This window comes from Bos indicus, chromosome 9 (assembly GCF_029378745.1).
Source record: "Bos indicus isolate NIAB-ARS_2022 breed Sahiwal x Tharparkar chromosome 9, NIAB-ARS_B.indTharparkar_mat_pri_1.0, whole genome shotgun sequence".
In the NCBI taxonomy this organism is placed as follows: domain Eukaryota; kingdom Metazoa; phylum Chordata; class Mammalia; order Artiodactyla; family Bovidae; genus Bos; species Bos indicus.
This window is the reverse complement of record NC_091768.1, coordinates 90,395,715-90,415,633: the sequence shown is the minus strand read 5'-3', so window position 1 is coordinate 90,415,633 and position 19,919 is coordinate 90,395,715. Positions and strand designations below refer to the sequence as shown.

Sequence of the window (19,919 nt, the reverse complement as noted above, 5' to 3'; positions counted from 1 at the left end):
ACTCCAGTACTCTTGCCTAAAATATTCCACGGACAGAAGAGCCTGGTGGGCTACAGTCCATGGGGTCACAAAGAGTCAGATACGACTGAGCGACTGAGCTCACACAGGTAGTTTCTAATGTAAGCAACTATTTAAAAACAAAAAAAAAACCGATAAGTTGGATGCTAATTGGGACTGTTAACTCTTCATAAATGGAGATGTCCTTTACCCATCCATTCTTTAAATATCATAACTTTTATACTTTGAGTTTAGGGCAAGAAATTGTCAAAGCTTATTAGAGAGGGAAAATAGAAAGAAGTGTTCTTCAAATTTTCCAGGCTAGGTCAAAGGAGTAGAACAAAAAGAAACACTAAAAAATGTAATTTAGGTACAAAAAAGTTAGAAATCAAAGTCTGACGTAACCGTCATTCTTAAGTAGGAACAGTTGTCATGTAGCTGATTTTACCTCCTTTTAAGGAAATAGAGTGCCAAGAAAATCAATTTCTCTGTCTAGTAATAAATATAAATACCTCACTGGAGCCTCCCATGTTATAGCTTTTTGAAACAACTTAGTATTTTCCTCAGATTTGCATTTCTCTTTCGCGTTTCATCGTCAGCTCCTCTCTCGTGCTTAAATTTATTTCTGTCCTTATAAATTACCACTATGGTTTGTTTGGGGCAATGATAAAGAGAATAAATACATAACTACTGAATATTCCCATATTTTCCTTCAAAAATCTCAACAGTTAGGACTTCCTCACGATGTCCTCTGTCCTTGTCAAAGAACCACTTCAGTTCCTTCCCCAAGTCCATCTATCTCTCTTCTCCCCAGTGCCCTTCATTTCAAGAAGAGAAAGCAAAGGAATGGGGTTTAGCCCCTTTAAGCTTTGTTACACAAGTAAGTCATGGATGTCCGAGTCTTGGCCATCAAGCAGACGGCCTATAGACTTGCAAGCCCTTCTGCAGAGGGGACCAAGCTGTTCCCGACCAGGACGGTGTTGTCAAGACCACACGTCTAGAGGTTCAGGTTTGTCAAAATAATGTTTCCCCTTAGATCAGGATTCAAAAAAGCAACCTGCCTCTTCAGGTAGCTAACCCCCTTCCCTCTTCTCTATGAGAAAGAATGCTTTTAAAGATGTGGGCTCATTACAAAACCACTCACAGTGTGAATCCATGAGATCATTCAGACACCTGTGAAAGCGTGTTGCATCGTGCTAACAAGGTGCCTCAAAAAGGAGGTAGAAAGGGAGAGATTTCAGAATGCACTGCGAGCTTAAACCTAATTTCCAAATTGTTCCATGAACTCTCACCTAACTTCAGAGGCTACACTAAAATAACCCAGACTGGTGTTTTTTTTTTTTTTTTTCAAGGAAGTCTCGAGGTACTAATCCACTTCTGTTTTAATTCTCCATTACTCCTGGGGGTGTCCTAGCAAGCAACACTGATTTCTGTGTTTACTCATAAAAGATGAGAACTCCACAGATTTCAGATACCATGTGTCCAGAATGTTCCATTGACTCCTCCTGCTGCTGTGTGATAGTGAGATGATGATTCTGGGGGGTTTGGGTGGGGAGTGTCACTGGCTACGGTCCCAAGCTCCCCACTGGCAGTATCCAAGGGAGTGGTTCTCTATTTAGCTTTTTCACTCATCAGATTAAGATACAGGATTTTGTTTGAAAGAAAAATGGCCCTGCTAAAAGCTAGTATTTGGAACATTCTATGTCTGATTTGACAGATAAGGCAACTGAAGACTTGCCTGCTGTTATTAAGCTCCTTAAGGACAGTAGGGGGATTAAAATGCAAGTCTCTTAGTATCCCAATGCATTGTTTTGTCCACTATAAGATGACACTTCCATACTTTTCATTTACAAGCTGGATATGAACCGTTTCCAAAGCTTTTTACTTTGTAAACTCTTCAAGAACTATATTAACTAAGACTTGTCAAATGAAGTTCACAGTCCCATGCGCTCCTGGGTACTGCCTGCAGTATTTGGTCCACTGCACTGGATGGTCTGCATCCTTCTCAGGAGAAACTGGTCAAGAGATGAATGAGTTAAATAGCCTTGTGCAAGTTAAAATTATATCCCATTTGACACACTGGTTTCCAGACCATGGAACAGATCTGACTAAGTGAACCTTAAACACTTCATCAGCATACTTTTGGTCACCCCTCCCTCCATTTTTAACAAGTACCACAGCCTGTATAATTCAAAACAGTGCAAAAATAATGTCCTATTTTATCCTCTGACGCTGTCACACATTAGCTCTTTGCCAGTGGAAATACTAAAAGGCATGCTTTAAAAGCCAAAGGATATTTTTTGAAAGGAAAAACAAAATCCGTGTCTGCTCCATGGTAAAGAAACCATCCCCCTGGAAGTAAATCCACTCACACATGCCAGTTGAGTCATTTCAGAGAAAAGCAGTCTTTTCTCTGCCTGTCACCCTCAGAGACTGATTCATCTCACGTGGGAGCACAGGTTTGCTACATAGGACTTCCAAAGGACTTGTAACCAGACCATCAAAAACATCGCTTACAAAGAATTCTAGTTTTAAAACTCTGTCTCACCATGTCATGGGTAAATTTTATCAGTAAGTTTCTATAACTTATCATAACGTTTAAACACACACAGTCAAAAAACTTGTACCAGAATGAACCCAGGTTTCCCAGGCCATATACACAAAACCAAAAAGTGGGCGCTGGGGTTAGGGACCTTCTCTAAGTCATGCCCTTGTTCATTCACTCATTTAAAGTTGAAGGCTGATTATTGCCTGGTACTGTTGACGTCATTAGCTTTCACAGGATTTTCCCTGCCTCAGTGTGACAGCGAACAGACTCTCAATAAGCCGTTGAATCTAGACATGAATATTTGGTTTTACTCCCCAGGTCACCCTCCAGAAAAATTTAGTATTGAGGCTGCCTCTGCCGAGTCTGTGTTACCTCTGAGTGCTATCTATTGGAAAACTGCCAGAATCAGGGTTCCTTGACCCTTTGCCATTGAAGGCATTCCATTCTGGTTTTTTTGTTTTTTTTTTTTTTGTACTGGAGCATAGTTAATTTACAATATTGTGTTAGTTTCAGGTGTACAGCCTAGTGATTCATTTATACATATGCATTTATTCATTCTTTTTCAGATTCTTTTTCCCTATAGGTTATTAGGGAATATTGAATAGAGTTCCCTGTGCTATATGGTATGTGCCTTGTTGATTATCTATTTTATATATATTAATAATAGCTGTGTGTATGTTAATCCCAAAACTCCTAATTTTTCCCTCCCCCCAACATTCCCCCTTTGGTAAGTTTGTTTTCAAAATCTGTGAGTTTGTTTCTATTTTATAAATAAATTCATTTATATCATTTTTTAAAATTAATTTCTACAAATGAGTGGTATCATACAATATTTGTCTTTCTCTGTCTGACTTTACATAGCATGATAATCTCTAGGTTCATCCATGTAGCCGCAAATGGCATTCTTTTGTTCTTTTCTGTGGCCGAGTAATATTCCATTGTATATATGAACCACATCTTCTTTATCCATTCCTTTTCAACTCTTTGTTTACTGTAAATGTATATATTTTTTTTTTCTGAGTCACATTTGCAGCGCTTAGACCGTCAGTGGAAAGATGGGTATGGAGAAAATAAAATACTCAATGAAAACATTATAGCCAGTCTTGTTGAAAAGAGTAGAAAGAATGAACCAAAAAAGAATGGAGAAAGAAGATTAAATCCAGCTAGAAGAAAGCAAGAGCCAGCAGGAAGGTCAGGTGCTCACAGCCTGAGCTCAGGGAGGAACCAGCGACACATGCGTCCTACTGGGTGTCTTGGGGATGCCTGCAGGGCCACCTGGGTCGTGGTTCCCATGACATGGAAGGGAAGTAGGAGAGGGGAGAGTCCAAGTGTGAGGAGCCTGGTGAGGAATCACAGAGGGGAGTGAGGATGAAGGGGGGTTGGGGAGGGAAAGGTCAGAGGGCAGAAGCCTCAGAGCTTGTGGTGGGGGCTGCCAACCCTGACCTGGCCCCGTGGTGGTGGTGTCGAGGAGCTGCCTTAGCTGGTGTAGAGAGACGGAGCCTTCAGAGAGGGGGGAGCGTGTTGGAAGAGAAGGTGGTTAGGCCCAGTTGGACTCGCTCCATTGGTGGTACCCGAGGATTAGTTGTGGAAATGATGCTGAAGCTTGCAGGGCAGATCTTGATTGGGTAGAACAAGCAAGGAGTCATCAGCACACAGTAGACAGGAGATAAGATGACCTAGCATGTAGAGCGATGAAATACAGGCTGAAACCTCGGGAAATACCAACCAGCCTTTCAGGGAAGAGCGGTACAGCTCTGCAAATGCAGAAGACAGAAGAGATGGTCTGGGAGGTAACACACAACACACACCACGGGGCCAGCACAGCAGCCCGGAGAATGAAGAGATTCACACACAGGGGAAAGATGGATGTTGCAAACACACCAGGGAGGTCCAAAGGGATAAGGATCGTAAAACATCTTGTCGTCTATTCGACTGGGAGGTGGTCAGTGAACTCGGAGAATCAAACTTCCCTTTAAGGTGCATGAGGAGGAAAAACTTGGAGAGAAACACTGCTGAGTGCACCCCTTTCCAAAGGCTCTGAGACACCCTGATCCTTTGGAGCGAAGACTCAAGGTGAGGGAAGCCGGGGTTCCCTTTCTGATTTAATCAAAGTATTCAATTTCTAAAACAAGATGAAATCCAGCCCCTGTAAATCCTAGCCAAATATGTTAGCCACCTGGACAATATTAAGAATTGTCTCCTCCACCCCACCCCAGCCTCTTCAAATCAATAATAATATGAAAACTAGTCACAACATTTTTGCTACCCCTTGCTTATCTGGAAAGTGTCATAGTTTCCCTACATCTGATTGAAATTAATATTATTTTCGTCTCTCTCAATGGAACTCTTTATATTCCTTTTAGGTTTAGCTTCTTTAGATCTAGGCCTGGTAAACCTATTAAAATCTGCCTGCTGTCTTAGGACCTCACTCAATAACGACTGATTGGGACTTCCATGGCAGTCCCGTGGTTAAGACTTTGCCTTTCAATGCAAGAGACGCAGGTTTGATCCCTGGTCAGGGAGCCAGGATCCCACCCACACGCCTCAAGGCCAAGAAACCAAAACATAAAACAGAAGCAATATTGTAACAAATTCAATAAAGATTTTTAAAATGGTCCACATGAAAAATAATCTAAGAAAAAGAAGAATTCCTAAGTACTTGCCAGATAAGACAATAAAATCCATTTCTTGCACATATGAAGTTGATTGTGTAATACTTCTGCTTCATTGGGTTTCATAAATATGATCATTTTCAATGCCACAAAATTCCTGTCTTTATTAATATACATCTCATGCCTGGGAGGCTTCCCTGGTGACTTGGATGGTAAAAAATCCTCCTGCCGTGTGGGAGACCTGGGTTTGATCCCTGTGTTGGGAAGATCCCCTGGAGAAGGGAATGGCTACCCACTCCAGTATTCTGGCCTGGAGAATTTCCATGGACAGGGGAGCCAGGCAGGCTACAGTCCATGGGGTCGCAAAGAGTCTGACACAACTGAGCGGCTAACACTTTCACTTTCATGCCTGGGAACATGTGCTCCTAAGCAGAAAGTATATTTCATTGCTACTTTTTTGTATAAAGCAAAAAAGCACAGAAACTTTTAATTAACCAATTTCATAAGTAATAGTCAAATAATAACTCCATGTGCTTCATTCAAAATAGATGTGGCCTGGCCGTATTTAAAGATGACACACAAATTCTAATAACATGCCTTCCTCATATAAAGCCTACTGTCAAGAAGCAGCATGGGAGAGGGAAGAAAACCACACTGGAATTAGACCTGGATGAATCCTGGTTTTATAACATATGGCTATGAAATATTTGGCAAGTTTTTCAGTCTCTCGGGAGCTTCCCTTGTGGCTTAGCTGGTAAAGAATCCACCTGCAATGCAGGAGACCTGGATTCGATCCCTGGGTTTGGAAGATCCCCTGGAGAAGGGAAAGGCTACCCACTCCAGTATTCTGGCCTGGAGAATTCCATGGACTCTACAGTCCATAACGTCGCAAAGAGTCGGACATGACCGAGCGACTTTCACTTCAGTCTCTCTGAGCTTCAGTTTCTTCATCTGTTAAGACGGGATTCACAACATACCTATACCTGTTACTTCAGGGTTCACTACTTTCTAAGGAATCCCTAAATAATCGTTTATTGATAGATATTAGTTGCAAGTCTCAGGCTGACGGGAAATTTTCAGATTTCATGGAATTTGGCCACTGTGTGCTTAGCATGTTCTATTTGTATCTCAGTTAATACAACAGAACCTATTTTCTACATTGGGTATCCCTGGTCCTTTCTCTCCAACTCTCGTATAAAGGAGTACAGATAGAACTCAGTATTCCCTGAGTTCTGTGGCGCAGGGACCACACACTCATTTATACCCAGAGTGTTCTAAGTTCATCATATCCTGAGATTAAGCAAGTCTCCCCAAAGATCAGGATTATCACCTTCAATCGTTGCTAATCCCACACATAGTCACACACATAGTAACTGGAAAATCCCTGGGAAGGAATGAATGCCATGGATGGGTAAGTGACAGCTAGCAGATGTTTTTCTGAGTATCAGCTGCTGGTGTTTTAGCCTTTTCATTCTGCTTTTTATAATAGACACACATGTTAACTAAAACGAGAAGCCTGATTCCAACTTAACTGAAGCATTTAAGGACATGGGTGATCACATGCCATTTTAATAACAGTGTCTACTAAGTCAATAAAAGTCCAGTTGGTCTTTTCACATCCTAGATACTTGCTTTCCCACAGAAGCATCCACTAACTTAATTATGACTTACAGCGAAAATTACAGTGGGCTGAAGGAAGAGCTTAAAATAGGGCTTCAGTCAACTTGGGAACTGAAGTCGAGGATTCTAATAATTGGCATATATTATATAAAATACATCTAAATATTCAATCCTGTAATTCTCTTAATTTTAAGGGGGGGGAAGAAACTGTCTACATGCCAAATAGGAGGCTTCAGTTATTTAACTAAACATAAGCTAACATAGTAGATCCAGATTTTAACCAGGTAATAACTTGTTAAATGCAGTTGGCATCCCAAACCAATTGAATGTCCGTAAACCTAAAATACATGGAAATAAAAATAAAAATGTAATACCAATAGAAATAAGTAAAATAAAAATTTAATACTAATATAAATATTTAATACCGATAGAAACAAAAATTTAATACCAATAGAAAAAGAGAGTTTTAGAAACATATCTTTTCAAACAGAAGCAGGTGTAGAGAGAAATTGGTAACAAAGAGACCACGTGTGAGAAGATGCAGTGATTTTGTCTTTACCTGGCAGCAAAAGAAGTGATTAACATACAGCACAAACTGGCATTGAAATCCTTTGGGATCCACTTTCACCATGGCTCTTTGAACACATTTTAAGGAAAAAAAAATATTTCCTGCCTGTTGGTAGTTTAAAATCTTTTCTAATTAATTTATTCTAAGAATGTATCTTCAGGCCATATTACCCCAGCAAGAGACATATTAAGAGTTCAAACAGCTTATCATTGGGAAGAATAACTACAATGTTAATAGGATTATGCCTGACCCTTTTTTAAGACTAAAATACTCCTAAGTTAAATGACTTAGGGTAAGTAGCAAAAAGGAAAACTAGGTATAATTGTACACACCTCAATGGCTCCCCACTCCAGTACTCTTGCCTGGAAAATCCCATGGACGGAGGAGCCTGGTGGGCTGCAGTCCATGGGGTCGGGTCGCATAGAGTCTGACACGACTGAGCGACTTCACTTTGACTTTGCACTTTCATGCATTGGAGAAGGAAATGGCAACCCACTCCAGTGCTCTTGCCTGGAGAATCCCGGGGACGGGGGAGCCTGGTGGGCTGCCGTCTATGGGGTCACACAGAGTCGGGCACAACTGAAGCAACTTAGCCCAAGATTAAATTGATCGCTTTTGAGTTTATTTCACTCACAGAAAATTTGATGACTCTTTTCAAAGTCCTTAGAAAGATGTAATTATGAAAACCCCATACATATAAGGATAGACTTTTTTTTTCTCCAAATAAGGATAAACTCAGAAACTTCATTTTTTTTTCTTTTTTATTGTGATGAAAACATTGTTTATAAATGCAACACTGCCCTCTAGCGGACAGAGTGTTAGTAGCAGATTATTTTACTTTGACAGGTTTTAATGAAATAAAAGCTTAAGCCAGATGAAACATTTATTTTACAATATTTGATACCTCATTATGAAAAATAGGAGGAGTAATTCTAGGGGCAATGTTTTTTGGGGACAAGTCTGGTATAACCTTTCCAGACACATTTCTAACCACCGTTCCCATCCTCACACACCCCATTCAAAACCAGGTCGTTTCACCGGAGTATAGAAAGGAAGGAGATGAGGTTCAAGTCATAGGTTTGATTATCACTGGATTTGTATTTGTCTGAAATGGTAGAGGGTATATGGTTATGCCCCTTCGGCTCCCGTTTTTCTTCCTTTGTATAGTCTTTCCTAAGCAATGCATCGGTGCTTCTCCCCTTTCCCAATCCGCTTCTCCCCAAAGTGGTCTTAGCTTGTGGAAGCAAAGCCTCCCAGGGAGGCTCCTTGCGGTAGCGACCCCGGTTCTGTAGTCACGAGTGGCGTCACCTCTTCCTTCCCTTGTCAGGCTTTGTTGTCAGAGCTTCTAGAACAGCTCCTTTCTCCCTGGCAGTCTCAAGTCCCAGGGAGCTGAGAAGTTGTTCCTTGCCAATATCTATCGCATATTCAGTCGTCCTGGCAATGCCTCCTAGAGACTGAGCGCTGTGACGAGAGGGTTTGCAATACGAGGTTTTACCCTTTCCAAACGTTGAAGAGCAACCCATTTTGTAAATACCTGAAAAGGTAAAATACCACGATTCATTCCTCTGTATCAAGAGAAGAAACTCTGCACAGCAAAAATGAGTGTGAAACCAGGCAGAAGGCATGAGTTCCAGTGCTAGGCTTGATGTGTTTTAGTTGTGGGCAGTCAGTAAGTCAACCTTGGCGAGTACTTCCTCTTGACTCATGGGAATGATTAATAAAACAAAAAAAAATCCTGCTTACTTTCCAGGACTGTTGTGAAGAAGAAATGGTAAGGTGTTGCATGAGAAAGGGTTGTATAATGACAGCAAGTTGTAAGGGTTTATTCTCTCAAGTTGAAAGGAAAAACTCAGATAAACTTGTCATTTAAATATGCAGTCATTTAAATTGTCATTTAAATACGCAGTCAATTTGCCTTTCCATTGATGGACAGGGAATCCTGCATGCTGCAATCCATGGGGACGCAGAGTCAGATGCGACTGAGCGACTGAACTGAACTGAACTGAATTAAGCATGTGTAATAATTTGCCTTTTTGCTACAAGTGTTTAGTCTTTGTTCCCATTGTGAGTAGGGAAAATAAAGCTTGGAAAGCCAAAATCATCTTAAAGGAGATCTATCTGAGATTCTGATTCCACCTCATTGTTTTCCTGGCTCAGCACCTAATCACGCCTCACTGCCTGTTCTAATTTATCGCTCCCACCTTGAAACATCTGATCTGCCCACTTTGTTCTATGTTGATGTCATGCCTTTTCACAATTCTACACAACTCTTCCCCCTCTGCTTGGAATTCCCTTTGCCTCGGTCTCCATCTGGCAAACACATCTAACTCAGCTCTCAGTACAATGTTCTCTGATGCCTATTTACCTGTCAGAACGCCTCAGTTTCAGAGCCTCTGTCTTGTTCATCTTGACTTTCCAACTCAGACGCTCTTGCATAAATCAGGTGTCTCATACACATTTGTAAATTGTCTTTGACTCCTAAGTAAATCTGTAGTATTGATTTACCATGATGCTTTGACTGAGAAAAATGAAACATTTAAAGAATAACTTACCAGTTCTTTTCCAGAACCTGAAGGAACTTGATTCCATTTTTGCACTAGGAAATTTGGGGTAGAACAGTCACATAAAAAGGAAAAGCTGATAGTACAATGTGAGAATGTCAAAATAATGAGTTCCTTTTACCAATGACTGATTCTTTCTTGAGCCTTGATGTCATACTGTATTAAATTGAAACATCTAATCAATTCCTCAGTTGATGGTTTGTGTAAAGACACATGTGATTTTGTCCTCAGCCTTTATCTCAGAGTTAACAGGGCTACTATAAAGTTTTCATCTTGTTTACAACCATTTCAAGGATTTTCCCTAAGAACCAGTTTTTCTTTAAAAAGTAGACCTTCTTCCAAAATAGGTCCCATACATTGCCATGACGAAGAACCAGGAAGTAAACTGGATCAAGGGCAGTATGTAATGTTTCCCCATCCCAGTATCCAAACTCCTCGGTGAACAAACAAAAAACCTACCCACACGTAAAAAGGACATACTTCCTTATTTTCTAAAATACACCCAATGTATTTCTCTTCCTAAAGTCACTATTTGAAGAAATCTCTAACGGGATTTTATATGCTGATTTTAATATTAGCATAGACTATCGGCATTTTCTCCCATAAAACATTTAAGCTTTGATCAAGACTTCTACAGTGAGCATTGTTTATGCATTCTGTTCTCTTCAATGGCTTTAGTTGTTTAAAAAGTGCAAATGTTAGTTTAAAATGTTACGAGCAGTGTAAAAGTGAAAAAGAACATGTCTCCACATGACCCCTCATGACTCTTTTTTTTTTTCTTTTAGAGCTTTTTTAAGCACGTATTATATGTATATGTTGATTCACAGCAAATATGTCCTGTATTTTATTACCTAAAAAAAAAAAAAGAAACACTGACTGTATTACTTAGAGCAAGACCTAGTGAAATTTGGGACAGATGTGTCTAAGACATAGATGGAAAATAGTCTAGTATCAAGTCTTCTACCATTGTCTCCATTTCTCTTCATCTTTTAAAATGGCATTATCGGTAGTTCTTGATAATTGGAACTTTGAAACCAATTTTTAGAGAATGGTCCTAAAGGGCAGTTGATTAAAAAGGACACATTGATTGCTAAAAGTCAATTTCTTTCTGCAGGACTGTGTTGTGTCCAATAACGGATCAAGAAATGGAGCAAGGGGCTTCCCTGGTGGCCCAGGGTTAGAAATATGCCTTGCAATGCAGAGGACACAGGTTTGATCCCTGATCGGGGGACTAGGATCCCACGTGCCGGGAATCTAAACCCAAGTGCCACGACCAAAAATCTCACTTGCTGCAACTAAGGCCCAACACATCCAGAACTAAAATAAAAATGAAAAAAAGAAATGGAGCAAACGGTGAACAGTTAGGCACTTACTGAATGAATGTCTGTTATAAGTAGTTTTAGTACAAATATGTGTCCATATTTTACCATCTGTAGAAATAAAAGATACACACACAACCCAATATTTCATAATGATCACTTTAATATGCTGGCATTTGGGATGTTTGTAAATATCACAGAAACAGATACAGGAGCCAGGATTCATGTTCAGAAACTTGTGAATCATGTGTGTGGAGTCCAGATTTGTTGCTCTACAGTGAAGACACAATGGAAAATACATTTTTTTCACAGATGTTATGAGAATTAAGGATATCTGCATTGGTGTAGCACACTCCATAGGACACGGTACGGAAATGTAACCAAAATAAATTCTTAAGGGGTTTCTTATTTAATCAGCAAAGCAGCCTCATGTCCTAATATTGTTATAGTCCCCCCTATGTGTGCACACATACGTAAGAGCTCAGTGAAGCTTGGCAGAATGAGTACTAATTTTCTATTTAAATGTGATCTTTCTATTTAGAATTTCCCTCCTAATTTGCAGGCTTCCCTTGTGGCTCAGCTGGTAAAGAAACCACCTGCAATGGGGGAGACCTGGGTTCGATTCCTGGGTTAAGAAGATCCCCTGGAGAAGGGAGAGGCTTCCCAGTCTGGTATTCCAGCCTGGAGAATTCCATGAACTGTATAGTCCATGGGGTGGCAGAGTCGGACACAACTAAGCGACTTTCACTTTCACCCTAAATTGCATATTTTATACGTTTCCCGTCATTAGCTTCTTCCAGGAAATTTCACGTAATATTATCAGTGGTGTATAATTTCCCATCATTGCTGGAAATATGTCAAATTCCAGAGAGGCACTCGTCCTCAAAGACACTTGGAGAAGTTAATGACTCTCTCCTCCAACACATTCCTGAGCTGCAGCCCATTCACAGTGCCCACAGGCGGCCCCCCAACCAACTGGGGGGCTCTCTGAATCCCACCTCACCACTTCCTCGGGTTCCCCTACACTGAAGGCTGAGAGCGGTCAGGAATTGCTGCTTCCCTGCAGGGCATGCCTCGGTTTTCTGGACGTTTGAGTGACAATCGGCTAGAATTCCCTGGGCCACACCACCTTTGTGAGAGATTTTCTACACCAGTAAAATCTGCCACTTGCCCTAGAAGTTGATAGAGAAGAACTCAATTTATTTCATTATGACTGTTTTCATTGAGGTGTCCTTTTTCTGACTGAAGAATTCTTTCTAATTCCTATAGGTTTCTCTTTTCTCCAGATCGTCCACTTTTTTTTTTTTTTTTTTTTGAGGATTACATTTTTTAATTGTATTTGATCCACAATGTTGTGCTGATTTCTGCTGTACAGCAAAGTGATTTATATATATACATACACACATATGCAGGAGACATGGATTCAATCCCTAGGTCAGGAAGATCCCCTGGAGAAGGAAATGGCAACCCAGTCCAGTATTCTTGCCTGGAGAATTCCATGGACAGAGGAACCTGGCAGGCTATAGTCCATGAGGTCGCAAAGAGCTGGACATGACTGAGCGGCTGATCATGCACGCAAACACGTACAGATACCTTCTTTTTAGTATTCTTTTCCATTATCGTTTATCTCAGAGTATTGAAAGTTCTCTCTGACTGAATTTTCCATCTAGTCTCACTTTCAGTTGTAGATTGACTCCTTTGCCTTCAAATCTTTGCTACATTCTCCCATCTTCACCCTGGCACCTGAGAATGAATTAATGAGATATTGTCTCCATTTCCTTCCCCAGATGTTCCAGATTAATAACAGCTAATTACTGGAAGCCTTCATGCACTAAGCTACCACTGTATTTAGTGACACATTTCTGCATTCACATAAGGAGTCTATTGCTGTAGTGTCTATTAGAGAGCATGGTTCATAATAACAGATACAGGCACTCAATAACAGTTATAGGGTTGTTCAGGAGAATTGGGTTCCAATTCCAATCATACTGCGTATTTAGTGCCTGCCTTTGGGCCAGCTGGACTTCACTGGTGGCTAAGAGCTTGCCTGCAATGCAGGAGACCCAGGTTCATTCCCTGAGTCAGGAATGAGAAGGGAATGGCAACCCATTCCAGTATTCTTGCCTGGAGAATTCCATGGACAGAGGAGCCTGGCGGGCTACAGTCCCTGGGGTCACAAAGAGTTGGAGACGACGGAGTGACTGATAGACAGCCCTGTGCCTCTCGTTGCTCATCTATAAAATGGGGACAGTAAAATTTAAGGTAAAACGACAGTGGCTGGCACGTAATAGGCACTAGAAAGTAATGGTTTCTATTTCCCCTTATTGAATAAATAATGACTGAATGACTGAATGAGATATCATCCCAACTTCCTTTGCTCTCTGGTAGGCTCTTGTGAAGCTCCTTGGCTTCTAGACAGAGGGGATCAATTGGCTGATTCAATAGCTTGACTTTTCCAAGGCCACTGAGTTATTCTGTCCACCCTGCTTCTTCCTGTTTGCCCATAACCTCCCCATCACATTGTCTACACCTAGAACCACGATGCTGCTTGGCTAGTTTACCTGAATCAGAGAAATCTTATTCTTGTTCTGGGTTACTAAAGCCCCTGGGATTATCCTGGTTCCTATCAGTTCAGTTCAGTCCCTCAGTTGACTGTGTGGATCACAACAAACTCTGGAAAATTCTTAAAGAGATGGGAATACCAGACCACCTGACCTGCCTCCTGAGAAACCTGTATGCAGGTCAATAAGCAACAGTTAGAACCAGACATGGAAAAATGGACTGGTTCCAAATTGGGAAAGGAGTATGTCAAGGCTGTATATTGTCACCTTGCTTATTTAACTTATATGCAGAGTACATCATGCAAAATGCCAGGCTGGATGAAGCACAGGCTGGAATCAAGACTGCTGGGAGAAATATCAATAACCTAGTTCCTATAATCCTATAGAATTCCCAAATTTGTGTCCCAGAGACACAGAAAGGCCTCCCACCCAACACTCTCCTATTCAGACCCTCAGTGACTGGCTTTCCCTCTAGGATTATTGTAGGTTTGCTTGAAGAGATGAAAGGGCAAAGAAAATGTCAAATACAAATACTGTCACTCAAACTTGAGTGGGTGGAGGAATGATGGGAAGTCACAGAAAGCCTGGTCTGCAGAGCTATCAAGGGGGGAGAATCAGCTGAAATCAGAATAGAACTAACCACAAGTCAAAATAGCATTACTCCAAAGAGTAATATAATGATATATATAGAATTTTGAGGCATATAATCACATAGGGTGTCGCAAAGATTTTAAGTAATTCAGATTTTTCAAGGATGAAGTCAGAAGGTGTGACAGCACCCATTCTTGAGATTATGGCTTGCTTTGTTAAATGGTAATTCTCTCTCCCTTCGTTGACGAGGGCTTACCTGTCATTTAAAAATGGTGCTGCTCCTTTTGTACTCTGAATACACTCACATAGTTGACAATAAAATTCTTCCATGAAGTGTTGTCCTAGAACTTTTTTTTTCTTTTCTTTAAATAATTTGTTTTCCCTTGACAAAATAAAGTGTTATACTACATTACAGCCTCACTGTTAGGAATGAAGAAAGAGGGGAAAATGCAGGAAGACCCACGCATACCACGAAGATGGAGAGTATCCAGGTCCTAGAGGAATGGTGAGTGACTTGTGCTGTAATTGTGTCTGGTGTCTGTGCTGTTTACCTCTTCCCAGGGCTTAAACAGCGTCTCTTGCTTCCTGGTACTTCTCAAAACGGTTTTGGGAAACGAATGCCCACTGTGTCTGGCAGATCTTGTTTTGTGATTGCAACTCCTTTTTATCACTCTTTCTGTTAGATCTGTTCAACTATTGGCTAAAACATTGCTTGAGTTTATCCTTCTCTTTCCAAAAATAATGATTGCTACGTGAATTAACTATGCCCCCCCCAAATTGCCCTAATTCTTTAGTTCCCTTTCTAAGAATTTTTTAAGTCATTCTCTTTATAGGTGTAGAGTCTAAAAAAAAATGATTTATGAAGTTACCTAAGTCAGAAAGGCACCTAGCTGGTCCTTGGTCCCATTTCCATTGGAACAGACTCTAACCAAGTATTTTCTCCAAAATGAGAATTCGAAACGCAGCATCTACAGAACAGAATTGAAACACAAGTAGATTATTTGTATAATGACAGGTGCTTTCTTTTTCTGCTGCTCAGGAGAAGGTTTTAATGTTGAGGCTTCATAGTGATTTTTCTGTCTTTTAAATTTTTTTTAACAAATGAGGAAGTTCAGACATCTTAGAATAATAGTAAATCAACTTAAAATATTTGGTCCAAAAGGTAAGGAAAAAATAAATATGACTACTTTTCTGACCTAATGTATTTTAGGTTGGAAAATTATTAAACATACCAAGGCATAGGAAAGCAAAATCAGGATCAATTTAGCCATAAAATTATCTTTGCTTCTCTCCTATACTTCTTTGATGTATAGGCAAACGAGGTTTTGCAGGGAAATAGTTGCTAAAAAACCTGAATACAGGTATCTAAAAAGTCCCTGATGTCATTGTAAATGGTCTATGCTTTTTAATTGTCATTGCTGTTGTTCAGTCGCTCAGTCATGTGTGATTCTTTGTGGACCCCCTGGGCTGCAGCATGCCAGGCCTCCCTGTCCATCACCATCTCCTGGAGCTTGGTCAAACTCATGTCCATTGAGCTGGTAGTGCCATCCAACCATTTCATCCTCTGTCATCCCCTTCTTCTCTTGCCTTCAGTCTTTCCTAGCATCAGGGTCTTTTCTAATGAGTCAGCTCTTCGCATCAGGTGGCCAAAGTATTGGAGCTTCAGATTCAGCATCAGTCCTTCCAGTGAATATTCAGGACTCATTTCCTTTAGCATTGACTGGTTTGATCACCTTGTCCAAGGGACTCTCAAGGGTCTTCTCCAACACCACAGTTCAAAAGCTGTGGTAACTCCATTCAGTGGTTACAATTCACTCATAATATTTACCAGAATAATTCTTAAAGTTTAGGTAAATATGTGAAAGAGCACACAATGTGTTCTTATTTTTGATTCAGTGAAAAGTGAAAATACAGCTACCAGAGATGAAAAGAGAAACTCTATCTTATGACCTGGAAACTAAGATCTACATCAGATGCAAACAAAAAGTTCAGTTTGCCTTTCAAAGTAATGTAATAGATTTGCGGTAGATTGTTATAGTTCAAAAATGTCCAAGCCTCATTAAGAATCTTTGATGACCATTCTAAAGGAAATCAGTCCTGAATATTCATTGGAACGACTGATGCTGAAGCTGAAGCTCCAATACTTGGGCCACCTGAGGGGAAGAACTGACTCACTGGAAAAGACCCTGCTGCTGGGAAGGATTGAAGGCAGGAGGAGAAGGGGACAACAGAGAACGAGATGGTTGGATGGCATCACCGACTTGATGGACATGAGTTTGAGCAAGCTCCAGGAGTTGGTGATGGTCAGGGAATCTTGGCGTGCTACAGCCCATGGGGTCAGAAAGTCGGACACGACTGAGCACCTGAACTGAACTGAACTGATGATGACCATGTGCTCAGTGTGTATCAAGCCTTGCTTTGAATGCTTGGCTCCCAAACACATAGCTTATACCTACAATAATTTTTGTCAAGACCCAGAAATAACTAGCCCAGTCCTGGCAGATGTTTGCCAGGTCAGGCTGGACTGAGTCTATATGACCACTAGATGGCAGCATTTCTATCTACTTCTCATCCCTGCACCAAAGTTGCTTTTGATAATGCCCCCCTTCTGTCTTGGCAGCCAAAACCCCACTTCAGATGAAGTCTTGTCCTGGTCTCAAAATTTTGACAAGATGATGAAGGCCCCAGCAGGAAGAAACCTCTTCAGGGAGTTCCTGCGAACGGAATACAGTGAGGAGAACCTACTTTTCTGGCTTGCCTGTGAAGACTTAAAGAAAGAGCAGAACAAAAAAGTAATTGAAGAAAAGGCCAGGATGATATATGACGATTACATTTCTATACTCTCACCAAAAGAGGTAAAAATCTGTAAAGGATTGATGTGGGCTTCTTAAGACCAAGGATGAACTTAAAAGGACCTCTGTCCGAATTGAGTAATGCATTGGGTGTGGAGAGGCTAGAAGATTTATCTGGGTAGATAATCTAGATTCCATTCTAAGAATCTACCTGAGCAGGTGTTTCAAGGTTAGGTTTCCCCACTGTGCTTTGATCGTTTATCTCTGGCTGACTCCTGTGATGGTGACTTGCTTTTCAGAACTAACCTTGGGAAGCCTGGTAAATACAATTGGCCAAGAATTCAACTAAAATGGAAAAGAAGGACTTACACTGGGGCAATGCTTCTCAAAGTGTGATCCCCAGATCACCCTCTGAGAATCTCCTAGAGCATTTGTTTGAAAAGCAAGTTCTCGAGGCCGAGTCAGAACTTCTGAACCTGAATTTTGGAAAATAGAGCCCAGAAATCTGTACCTTTAATCAGTGTCCCACATACCTACTGTTTGAAAACCTCTGGTCTGGGGAGGGGTGGGAATGTTGATGCTTCAGAAAAGCATGTTGATGTTGATGCTTGTATTAGAATTTTTATAGAACTGAAAAATGACCATTTATGACCCACTGGGCTTCCCTGGTGGCTCAGCAGTAAAGAATCCTCCTGCAATTCAAGAGACACAGGAGACGCAGGGTTGGTCTCCCTGGGTCAAGAAGTTCCCCTGGAGGAGGAAATGGCAACCCACTCCAGTATTCTTGCCTGGGAAATCCCATGGACAGAGGAGCCTGACGGGCTACAGTCCATGGGGTTGAAAAGAGTCGGACACAACTGAGTGACTGAGCCTGCAGGCATCACCCCATTACTCTTCTTGGGGGAGAGATGTGTAATGGTAATCATTTCCCTTGTTCTAGTTTTCCTGTTCCTGTTAAGTGAAAGCTGTTCTTCCCATTGCTAGAATGTTCCTAATAAATAAGGAACATTTCAAACAATCAGTTTAATACCTTTCCATTAACTTTTAAAAAATCAAATGGCTCCTGAGAAAGGGTCCAGTTCCCAGAGTTACAAGCACTTGGAGGGGGAATGGTTCGTAGTTGCCCAGCCTCTGAAGTGCTGAGTAAGTGAGTTCCACCAGGGCTTTTAGGAATGCGAATTTAGAGTTTCCTGGAATGCCTTCTCTTCTGCATGTCACCCTCTTCTTGTCTTTTCTATCTCTCTTAATCCACTGTGATTTCACCTGTCCATGTAAACGTTCTGACCTGGTACTTTCTGCCCCCAGACTCTATCCTTCACTCCCCTCTCCTGCACACAGACATTTATTATGTTCCCTGGAAACAGGCCGTGTTACCACACTTGATGTGACCCCAACCTGTCTTACACTCCTTACCTTGAAATCCGAAAGATGAGTTTGTGTCTACTCTGGGCTTCCCTCATAGCGCAGTTGGTAAAGAATCTGCCTGCAATGCAGGAGACCCCGGTTCAGTCCCTGGGTTGGGAAGATCCCCTGGAGAAGGGAAAGGCTACCCACTCCAGTATTCTGGCCTGAAGAATTCCATGGACTGTATAGTCCATGGGGTCACAAAGAGTCAGACATGACTGCGTGACTTTCACTTTCACTGTGTCTATTGACTCTGTATTTGAAATGCTATATAAGCCATTTCACTTCCCATCAAGTATTCCTAAGTAATTTTTTTTTAATGTATCAGTCATTCTATAAGTGCCGTTGGTATTCCCGACTACCCCAGTAGTATTGTCTCTGCATGAGAAAGCTTGGATTGGCTACACAAAAGATTGTCTTATTTTTTTATTTCCTGCATTAAGGTAAAGAAAGGTAGCCATAGAAACCAGGTGGGGATGATTTTTTCTATAGCCTCCAAACATGTATTACTGATACCACTTTGTATTCCTAACACCATTAAAATTCTGCATCCTAAAGATACACTCTCCAGGTTTCTGGTCTCTTTAGACCCTCAGCATCTCATCAGTTCTACTTGAATTTTACTAGCGTATTAATTTCACCTTCAGAGATCCCTGACTATATAGTAGTAAGAACACTAAATTAACACTCAGATGGATAGGATTCCAGTCCTAACTCAGCTCCAACTTAATTGTGTGGCCTGGGATAAATTAATTCACTTTTATCTGGGCCTCCGTATTCAGCTGATTTGTTTACAAAACTGAAAGTATAAAGGGGCACAGAGGATAGTGAACCAAATCCAGAATGACAGCTGTTAAGGCCCCTGTGTCCCAGCAAACGACATGGTCAGTTTACTCGTCATCTTGGGTGTCCCTGGTGGCTTAGGTGGTAATGAATCTGCCTGCAATCCAGGAGACTCAGGTTCGATCTCTGGATCAAGAAGATCCCCTGGAGAAGGAAATGGCAGCCCACTGCAGTATTCTTGCCTGGGAAATCCTATGGACAGAGGAGCCTGGTGGACTACAGTCCATGGGGTCACAAAGAGTCGGACATGACTGTGAGACTAATGCATACACACCATGACCCTGCCTTTTGCACCCAGATTCAACCTCAGAATCTCTCTTAACACAGTCCGCACAGCAGCCACTGCAAACCAAATGGAGTCGGGAATCTATTTCCTACTTTGGGGCTAGATAATCAGGCTCTACCTCTGAAACTCTAAAACGGTTTCTACTTAAAATATTTTTTAAAGAACGTGAACATTTGAATCATTTGTAAAATGGTAGTAACTAAATAGCTGCAAGTTG

General features: G+C 41.2%; 1 protein-coding gene across 2 annotated transcripts in view; it reads left to right on the top strand.

The window, feature by feature from the left end:
- The window catches only part of RGS17 (regulator of G protein signaling 17), a 103,634-nt gene that overhangs the window by 69,866 nt on the left and 13,849 nt on the right, over positions 1 to 19,919 (top strand). The window contains exons 3-4 of one of the 2 annotated variants that reach the window (XM_070796412.1): positions 14,805 to 14,882; positions 16,998 to 17,232. In XM_070796412.1, the coding sequence (XP_070652513.1) occupies positions 14,805 to 14,882; positions 16,998 to 17,232 (313 nt within the window). Of the gene's footprint in view, positions 1 to 14,792; positions 14,883 to 16,997; positions 17,233 to 19,919 lie in introns of both variants that reach the window. The other variant, XM_019967003.2, reaches the window with a different exon arrangement.